The sequence below is a fragment of the Ostrinia furnacalis genome, unplaced genomic scaffold (assembly GCF_004193835.3).
Source record: "Ostrinia furnacalis isolate ACB-3 unplaced genomic scaffold, ASM419383v2 OfSCF1896, whole genome shotgun sequence".
Classification (NCBI taxonomy): domain Eukaryota; kingdom Metazoa; phylum Arthropoda; class Insecta; order Lepidoptera; family Crambidae; genus Ostrinia; species Ostrinia furnacalis.
Genome location: NW_021132135.1, coordinates 215,202 through 225,226, shown reverse-complemented (window position 1 = coordinate 225,226; position 10,025 = coordinate 215,202). Strand labels below are relative to the sequence as shown.

At 38.1% G+C, this 10,025-nt stretch overlaps 2 protein-coding genes across 3 annotated transcripts; both read left to right on the top strand.

The window, feature by feature from the left end:
- Positions 1–619: 619 nt before the first annotated feature.
- CrebB (Cyclic-AMP response element binding protein B) lies at positions 620–2,036 on the top strand. Of its 2 annotated transcripts, none has more exons than XM_028306192.1 (2): positions 620–776; positions 882–2,036. In XM_028306192.1, the coding sequence occupies exons 1-2, from the start codon at positions 632–634 to the stop codon at positions 1,070–1,072; spliced, it is 336 nt and encodes a 111-aa protein (XP_028161993.1). In that variant the 5' UTR covers positions 620–631; the 3' UTR covers positions 1,073–2,036. The 2 variants fall into 2 exon arrangements, with proteins under 2 accessions (XP_028161993.1, XP_028161992.1); XM_028306191.1 differs by having other exon boundaries at positions 870–2,036.
- Positions 2,037–6,255: 4,219 nt separating this feature from the next.
- On the top strand, positions 6,256–7,440 carry Rad23 (UV excision repair protein Rad23). Its single transcript, XM_028306193.1, has one exon. The coding sequence runs from the start codon at positions 6,424–6,426 to the stop codon at positions 7,393–7,395; it is 972 nt and encodes a 323-aa protein (XP_028161994.1). The 5' UTR covers positions 6,256–6,423; the 3' UTR covers positions 7,396–7,440.
- Positions 7,441–10,025: the final 2,585 nt, after the last annotated feature.

Below are 10,025 nucleotides of genomic sequence, written 5' to 3'. Positions count from 1 at the left end.
CTGCAGTCACAGGTATGTCATTTAATCTTTCAACAATAATACAAAGACAGGAGATCCCTATAAATAGGTATATGAAGAGCTGATATCGTTTAATTAAAGCAACAACCAGGACATAAGAAAAATATTCAATAATACGGTCGCACACATTGGAAGAACGAAAGTACTCTGTAAAATATACTGAAGTCGGATGCTACTTTATGCAGATGTGTATCGGAGACAGGACAGGCCAAATCGTCCGCTTGTCTCTGGTATATCAGAGAAGATTGTGTTCCTGCAGGGGAGACTAAATATTCTGATGAAAGTAGCTCGAAATACAATGGGTGTAGATACACCCATACATATGTATGTGAAGGTGCACGAAACTAGAGACGAGACTACTGACAATACAAATTATAAGCTGAACAAACTTTCAGCTGACTAAAATTATGTAGTCCGCGGAGAGTTAAATGTTTTTTTTTTCTTTAATCATGACCATTGACGATACAATACAATATTCGATTCGATATTTTCTTTCTTTTGAGAATTCAATATTGGGAATTAGTATTTACCTGGGTGTTACGAGCACAATCTTTATATCCTTTTAATTGTGAAAATGAGACCCACTATGTCATAGTAGGTATTTAACTGATAAATGATGTTTGTTTTGTTTTCAGTAATCCCGGCCGGCGCCCTACAAACGGACGGCGGGCTGCACACACTGGCCGTCTCAGGCACGGGCAGCGGCGGCGCTATCGTGCAGTACGCGACCAACCAAGACGCTCAGTTTTACGTTCCGGGTTAGTATGGTCAATTTACGAGATATTTTCTATCGAATTGGCAAAAACGCCAATTTTTACCGGAGAAACGAATAAATGGTACTATGTTTACAGGTCCCATTCTAGAAGACCAAACGCGAAAACGAGAACTGAGGTTGTTGAAGAATCGAGAAGCGGCGCGCGAATGTCGTCGTAAGAAAAAAGAATACATCAAATGCCTGGAGAACAGGGTGGCAGTTCTTGAAAATCAAAATAAGGCTCTTATAGAGGAACTTAAATCTCTGAAGGAACTATATTGTGAGCAGAAGACGGAATGAGGCCCAGCCGGCTAGCGGAGTGACTGGTCCGTTGGAACGCTGCGGCGCGCGCCGTCCCTGTGCTCATAAGATGCTTGGAGTTTGATTGGTCATGACCATCATTCATGTTTGGGGGTATTTGATATTTCGCAAATAAAACTACTTGATCAATTGGGTTTAGTAAGTATTGTTAGTTTATTATAATAATGTTGAATTGTTTATGGTATGTTTTATAATATTTATGTTACTGTTTTAACGATATCAGTTTGGTTTTGTTTTACAGGATGAAATTATCGTAGTTCATGTTTTTTATTGAATTGTTAATGTAAACCCTGGTCTTAATGTATAGTAAATTATATTGTTGGTATGGGTTTCTCTACCATTCCAAAGTGTTAACCTTTTCTAATAATTTTATGCAATCATTTTACTATCCAAGTTTTACTTTGTGCCATTCGCTGGTTTAATAATTCACGGAATGTAATTAGTTCATTACATATTTTTATTGTTCAGTAGATTACTTTGTTTTAAAGAGCATTTTGCAACTAACCCGGGTAATCATACAATCTGTGTCACCACGTCGTCGTTTCTGTGATGAACGATATTGATGTCCTATATTACTACTATTAACATTATTGTTAATTATTGTTTACACCAATACTGGGGTGTTTGTAATGGATAAGCCAAAGTTAATATTTAGTTTTATTGTGCAATAGAGATTGCAATGTACAGAAAAGTCTACAGTTGTCTACGTCTCTGGATTAAAGTATATATTAAATGCAAATAAAATAAAATATGTACATTGTGTATAGTTAATTAATATTGTAAAGGATGTTAGTATAATGAAATGATCCATTGTATATATTGATGATATGTTACGGATGTGGAGGAATGGTCGATTTTGCATATCACCATTTTAAATCGTTTAATGTATCGTCGTGATATAAAGTTTGAAGATCTTATTTGGTGGATTAAAAAGCACCATTCTTTCATTAACGGTAATTCAATAACATAGATGACTATTTTTTGTGAAGAGGGATTCTTTAGTTGACTAATAGAGTATTAAGATTAAATGTTATATTTGCCATGATTGACAATTAAATGCATGCTTGTTTATTCATTTTCAAAGATGGATTAATAAATTGTTTAGTTGTATTTTTATTAAATCATTCATGGCAAATGAATTTATCGATAGACATTGAGAAAAGTGCCTTTAAATTAGAATGAATAAAGTTTATACCAACATAGCTTTTTATGTTAACTTAAATGCTATTTATAAATAATAATAATATTAACTGTTTCATGTATTCCTGTAGTATTATTTCTAAAATCTCCTGTGGCAGATTCGAGTACGTATCCACTCCAGTCGTCCCGCCCCGTATTTTTCACCGCACGCATCTACACACCTTAAACGCCACGTTACGTTATTACGTATTTTCGAAAACCACTGTAAAGACTGTACAATAGCTATATTATAAAAAAAAATCGACCAACCACCAGCTGATTTATTCCAGTAGTCCCCACACCACCAGTGACAACAACGGGAATTATTACCTATATTTTTTTCAGCCGATGGAGACAATGGTATAAAAAATTTAGTGATTTAATAAAATTCCCACAGTAATAAAGGTCCTTTTAAGAATACAAGTTCTCCCATTTGACCCCGACTGACCTTTTTTTTTAATTGATATTTTTGTTTTTATTTAATTTTTTCCAAAATTTGACCTTATTAAACCTACCCTGGACTACAACAAACATTTTAAAGCCAAAATCAGCTCAATCGGCCCAGCCGTTCTCGAGTTATAATCAGACTAACGAACAGCAATTCATTTTTATTTATTTAGATAGATAGATTAATATCGAAAATGTCTTTATACAAATAAAACAAATTTCAGATCCAGTAGTGATTGGATAGCTAGTTACGAGGCCGCCAAAGTTTAACAAAAGTACAAACCACGATAAAAAATTCATCTTAGAATTCGATTTAAAAAAATTAAAGGTGATAGACAATGGATTGCCAATGATCTTAAAAACATCTCTAGATTCTCTATACAGGATGACAGGAAAAGCGATACATTCCTTGATAGGGGTTAAAGTAGAGCTTATTTGCAGTCATTTAAGTCATAAGTATGACAACATGTCCGAAACTTGTTCATTTCCAAGTTATTCAAGATATAAGTATTTTCTTAAAAATCTCCAGTTTTTATGTTAAAATGTACCCTTGTATAATAATGAAGAATACGGAATAATGTTAACTTTTTATATTCGTATAGCTAAATAATAATATTAATTAACATTTTAAATTAAAATTTGCAAAAAAGAATCGTCATTACTCAAGTAAAAGCTAAAAAACCATGTATGATTTTGCAAAAAAAAATTGTTTTAGGTAATTAAACGAAGAATTTCCAAGAAAAAATGTATGGAATGTTGTGTACAAATTACAGAATTTAGTTCCTTGATTCATTAGCTATTCATAAAGGTAAGTACAGGTGTTTAACAAACACACATAATTATTTTTTTATTTAAATGGCAATGCCAGATTTTGTATGGAAGGTGGCGTCATTTTTTTTCGCGCGGCCATGGACCAAACTTTGTTTTTTGATTTCAAAATAGTGTTTTAAACCAAACTTACTATAGCATGTATGTATACCTCTAAACTCAGTCTGAACTGAGTTACGAGCATTAGAAGTTTAATTATTTTCATACTATATTTGCTTTTTGCGCGCAAGTTTTGTAAGAAATTGCAACAAAATATTGCGCTGATTCTGCTGCATACTGATGTCTGGAGCCTTTAATGGATGGTATTGTTTGTTTACACATAAAATGTCATTATTTTGTTGCAATTTCTTACAAAACTTGCGCCCAAACAGTAAATTATAGTATGAAAATGCGTTCCGGCCCCCCGATCGCGCCGCCAACCACGTCCTCTTTTCAATGTACCGCACTGCAAGACGAGATACGCGAGCAATGCACCGCTATCGCGTCACGTTTGCCGCGAGTGTATAACCAGAGCCCCGATTACGGTAACTTTTATAGCGTCTACAAATGGTCTACAATCCAGACGCGTTTCTGATTCTGCGATACGATTGGTCAAAACAGCTGACGTACGCTGTTGAACGACCAATTGTATCGCAGAATCGAGAAGCGTGTCTGGATTGTTGACGTTAAAAAATACCGTAATCGGGGCTCTGTACTTCAGCGAGATTGACCTATTTACTAGAGATGAAACGGATAGTTGTTTGGCCGGATACCGGATATCCGGCCAGCTGCTAAAGTCCAAAAACCACATTTTCATAGGATTCGATGCAATGCGGAGACGCGGTCGGGGTGAGTGTAACTTAACTTAATGTTTAGACATAGGTACTCTCTAATCTGTGACTTAATGATTGTTTGTATTGAACATAATAATACATAAGATGATGCTAATAATACCCAGTTTCTGGCTGGCAGGGGGGGGGGATAAGTCATACCCAGCTTATAGCCTGGGGGGAGGGGCAAGCCTTACCCAGCTTCTGGCCTTGGTGGGAGGGGGGGGGGGTCAAGTCATATCGTTATTTTACACAATTTCTATTTTTAAAAATTACCTATCGATAGCTTACTTTATTCTGATGAATAAATGTCATTACAAGTTTTTCTCTAAAACTGATAGTTTGACTAGAAAAACATATTTTCTATCCACGCAGTACGCCGGCAGCATTCCGATCGGATATAGTGACGTCATGGTCCCCGCGCCGGGCGGTCAGTAAACTTTTTTAGTAATTTGGCAATAACTTCGTCAATTTTTGTCGTAGAACAAAAATTTTTGGACTGTGTTGTGTATTAATGATTTCTTAGCCCTATAAATCTGCATTCACAGCTAAAAATCGAAATGATCCTCATTGGCCAAGACGTAATAGTGTGAACACCAACTCGATTACTTTCTCCTTCCCACTTGCGTACGTTGCCCATGCTTCGGGGTTGGACAAATTACCGCGCCATATAGCTTAAACGTACCTGACCTGAGTGCGTACCATAAAGTTAATATTCTTCCGGAGGAATATTAACTTTATGGTGCGTACCATTCGGCAACAGTGTAAACTATCCTCAGAGCCCCGATTACGGTAACTTTTATAATGCGCGCTCTACACTCGCGCGCGATTCTTGCTGTGAATTCACGCCGCGATTCGCGCCGTGCACTTCGCGTTTATATGTGTCTCTCCACACTCGCGAAACCTCGCAGTCTCGTTCGCGGCCTCAATGGATGACGACGTGATTGTTGCTGCGGTGACGCTCTGTGCTATATCGTATTACAATTACCTATGTATTAAAAATAAGACTCAAATAAAAAATGTTTAATGGGTTTATATATTTCACTTGAGCTTGCCCCACTATGAGTGGAATCCTTAACTTTCTTTCTATAGGTTCTATAACTGGACATAAGTGAGTCCTTTTTTTTTTCAATTCACCCACAGGAATATTCAAAATGTCACTTATCCGCGTCCAGGCATAGTGGGTCTTATTTTTATTTTTATGGTCCTTGTGTTTGGACTGTCAAAGTATTGGTTCGGATTGAAAACACTCGATAAATTTCAACTCAAGTTCATTATTCCATGCCTAGTACCTACTCATTTAAAAAAAAAAAGAACGTTAGTAAGTACGCAATAATGCACAACCACTTGCGACGGCGTCTTCTCAGCTATTGCGAAAAACTGCGAGTGTAGTTGCGTTCGCGATCGCGCGCCGTGAACCAAGCGCGAACCTTTGTCGCGGGACAAAAAACCGACAACGAACGGGGAACGGCGCGAAGCGTGAACGCGAACGCGCGAAAGTCCGCGAAACCATCTACACACGCGTTTCGCGGCTTTCGCGGCCTTTCGCGCCGCGAGTGTAGAGCGCGCTTAACGTCTACAATCCAGACGCGTTTCTGATTCTGCGATACGATTGGTCAAAACAGCTGACGTACGCTGTTGAACGACCAATCGTATCGCAGAATCGAGAAGCGTGTCTGGATTGTTGACGTTAAAAATTACCGTAATCGGGGCTCAGATCATAGTCTATGATCTGAGCTAAAACCAGACTTGAATTACTACAGAATAAATGCTGTATAGGTTAGGTACATACCTGATAATTTAAATAAAATTTATATTTTAAAGATTCTAAATTAATAATTTTTTTTTTAATTATTGTGTGCCTAAATGCCCAATGGTCTCTATCACATGGTTATTTGTCTGTGATAGCCACCAACCTCGTATCCGAACGTACTTGTTGTTGGATAATTTGGATTTGGCGTTTGAGGTTATGTTTACTGCATATTTTGTCGAGTCAGAATTAAGAAGAGTATTTGAAGGTGCTACAAGTACTAAATCCTAGTTAAATCGACGGCTACGTAATAAAAAATGTTGGTGACACTGAAAACGTTACAACAATTATCTTTCCAAATAGAAATCGATCCAGAGGAAACTGTCAAAGCCCTCAAGCTCAAAATTGAAGTTGAAAAAGGGAAAGACTATGCTGCTGACCATCAGAGACTCATTTACGCCGGAAAGATACTTCTCGACGACAATAAGATAAGTACTTATAATATAGATGAGAAAAAATTCATCGTCATCATGGTTACAAAGCCTAAAACATCGGAAATTCAAGCATCATCTACTTCCGCTCCTGAAGCTGGTGAAAGTGCTTCAACAGAGAGTGGTGACGGTAAAGACAAAAAACCTGTAGAGGAAACACCGAAACCGCCTGCAGCTGCTGAACCAGAACATTCTGCTGAACCTCCAGCAGTCGCCAATGAGCCAGATTTTGAGGCAACTGTTCAAAGCATTATGGATATGGGCTACAACCGTCAACAGGTCGAACAGGCATTGCGCGCTTCATTTAATAACCGTGAGAGAGCTGTAGAGTACTTAATCACAGGTATACCAGATGACTTACTTCAAGAACAAGAGGGGGAAGAAGGTTCTGATGAAGACCCATTAGCTTTCCTTCGTGATCAGCCCCAATTTCAACAAATGAGGGCTGTCATACAACAAAACCCTAACTTATTGAATGCTATTCTCCAGCAAATTGGTCAAACTAATCCTGCCCTACTGCAAGCGATAAGTCAACATCAACAAGCATTTGTCAGAATGTTAAATGAACCAGTCAATCCCACTAGTGGTAGTGCTGCTGCTGAGGAAAGTGTTGCGGAGTCCCAGCCCCCTCAACAACCTCAGAATGTAATCCAAGTTTCTCCTCAGGACAAAGAAGCCATAGAACGGTTAAAAGCTTTGGGATTTCCTGAGCATATGGTGATACAAGCTTACTTTGCTTGTGAAAAAAATGAAAATCTGGCAGCAAACTTCTTGCTATCAAATAATTTTGATGATTAAATTAATATTACTTGAAACAGTGAAGAGACAAAATTACAAATTTTAATTAACAATAATAATAATATGTTGTTCTTATGTCCATAGCCGAATAGTTTACTGCTTGTATATTTCAAGTGTATTTTTACACTGAATTTCAAAACATTTTGTCATTATCTAATAAAATTCTTATTGTTCCATTATGATTTTTTATTGTTTGTTTCTTTGTCTGCTAAAGTATACCTACATGGGCCACACTGTCAGATGGATCATGTAATAACAGATCAATAACAGAGACGTTTTTGACCTGTATTGGAACCTCAGATAAGGTGAAGCAGACCCCTGAATCTTCCAATCTTCCACCACAGTAATACAGGCTATTTTACTGTCAACTGCTGAAATAATGCTAATCTTCTTGTTTAGCAAACAGACTTGATAGGTATTAGACTATAGCCAAACTTGGAAACAAGTCCTATCAACCAAATCAAAAAAATCGTGCTCCCCCTGGAAATCAAACCCCGGGACTATGAGAGCATCAATCAGTACCTATATTATAATAGATGGTAGAATTTTTTCTAACCTACGCCTACGCTGCTACATAGCGATTCATTGGTAGGTAGGTGATTAAACAAAAACCATGTGAGACCATGTCGGAGAAGCATGTCAGCTTCTTAATACCAAATGACATCATTCCTCTAGGACTAATATCTGAGTCACCCACCTCCTCGCGCCTCTCAGAAAATGTAGTTGAGCACCTAGCCTTACGTTAGGTTTCTCGTAGCGACAATAACAGGTTAGGGATGCGATCCCTCGGTCTTTATGCTACTTGCCTCTAAAACAACGTAACGTTTGGAACATTTTTACTTACAAATATTCCATTTTTGTTTTGACTGAAATGCTATATTTCAACCTTGTGTAGTGACTCAGTCTCAGATTAATAGGACTCAGTTATTAGACCTAGAACAGAGTAAATTCAAATGAGTAGGTCATCTTCATAGAAACGCACTGAGCGCGGATTGTATGCGACCGCTGAGAGAATGCATTTCAGACTGCTCGGATACGACCAATAAAATTAATAATCTTGACTAGAGAAGGGGGACGCGGAATTTTTGTACGGTCGAAAGGGGGCGCGTCTCAAATAAGTTTGGGAATCAAAGTTCTAGGCAGAGTAAATACAAATGAGTAGGTCATCTTCATGGGAACGCACGGGCGCGATTTGTATGTGAGCGCGCCAATATACGTATGCGGCGCGCACGCACACACTAACAAAATTCGGCGCACCTCACCCACAACCTCACCGCTAAATTAAATTCAGCTCTCAGCGGTCGCAAATTTTTTATACTTAAGTAGGTACACAGTTTTTACGGTGCGGTACAGCCAGCAAGTTTTAAACAGAGGACAGTTGGCCCGCGCCCCCCTTATAAAGGTCTTTGCGCCTCCCCTGGGGGGCCTATAAGAATGACGTCATGTTCAGGTAGTCATGTACCAACTATGATAATAACTTTCTTTGGCCAGCTACCTACTTCTAATCCACTCACAGCAAGGAACAGCTGGAGTTTGTTTTGATAATTTTCACTTTTCGAAACAACGACAAAAGATCCAGAAAATTTTATTGGCTTTAATCGCATTAAAGATATTTTTTCTTGAAGAAGCACCATTTTAAAGATACTATTATTTATTAGCTTAGATTATAAAAATTAAAAAAGTGGGAACTTTAACCCCCTGCCCCCAAGAGGCGGGAGGACTTTTAGAATGTTTGTTGCTCTATGCAACTTGAACCAATTTCTGAAGAAACAGCTCACCCACTCTACACTCCATTTTTGGTCCATTTTGTCAGATGTCCTTTAGATTTAAAAAATACAAGCCACCTGTGAAATTCACTGAATAACGTTTTAATTTAATGACACGAATCACTCCCTTCGTTTTCTGGGTGCGCGCGCCGCGTGTAGGTAACAGAGTCGTAACGTTTGCGCAGACGCAGCCCCTTGCACAGAAAATCAGACATTCGCCCGTATTCACAAACGATACTTGTTTCAATAAAGCAGCAAATTGAACTCACAGCGTTGAATAGAGCTCTGTGATTGGTTCATGTGTCACCCTGTGCATCCACGTGCACTATGAGACCTCATAGTAATGTTTGTGAATAAGGCGATTAGATAAAGTCCGTGGCTGGCCATCACGAACTACCTATTTTTGTTTTTGTTGCAACATAGCACCCTTTTATGATGTGATGCTAGAATGTATAGCCGTGTCGTTGTTTTTCATACTTACACATCCGGATTTCTGGCTGCGCATTCGGAAAGCCACGTTTCTTTATTATGGTTCCGTAGTACACAAGGAATAGTTTCGTCATGTCGTCTGTCCAAGGTTTTGCTTGGAAACTATTGACACTAAGCGGTAATTTTGTAGAGATATAATATGTAGGTATATTAATCACACCGACAAAGTGGTAGAACAAGATCTTGAAAAAAAAAAAAATTTTTTTTTAGTGTAGTTCCCGTACATGTAAATTGGTGATTTTTTTTTCATCTTCTAACTTTTGACTTGAAAAATCTCGAAAAATTCACGCTAATTGTGCTTTTTATGAACTTTCCGGGTACAGGGCCGGATCGTGAATTTGTGGGGCCCTGGGCTGTAACTACTTGGGGGCCTAT

What these genes read in the sequence shown, in the direction of transcription:
- CrebB (XM_028306191.1), top strand. Translation starts at nt 632, where the DNA reads ATGATGTTTGTTTTGTTTTCAGTAATCCCGGCCGGCGCCCTACAAACG. An exon ending in CGCTCAGTTTTACGTTCCGG is followed by an intron (nt 777 to 869) that starts GTTAGTATGGTC and finishes CTATGTTTACAG; the next exon opens with GTCCCATTCTAGAAGACCAA.
- Rad23 (XM_028306193.1), top strand. Translation starts at nt 6,424, where the DNA reads ATGTTGGTGACACTGAAAACGTTACAACAATTATCTTTCCAAATAGAA.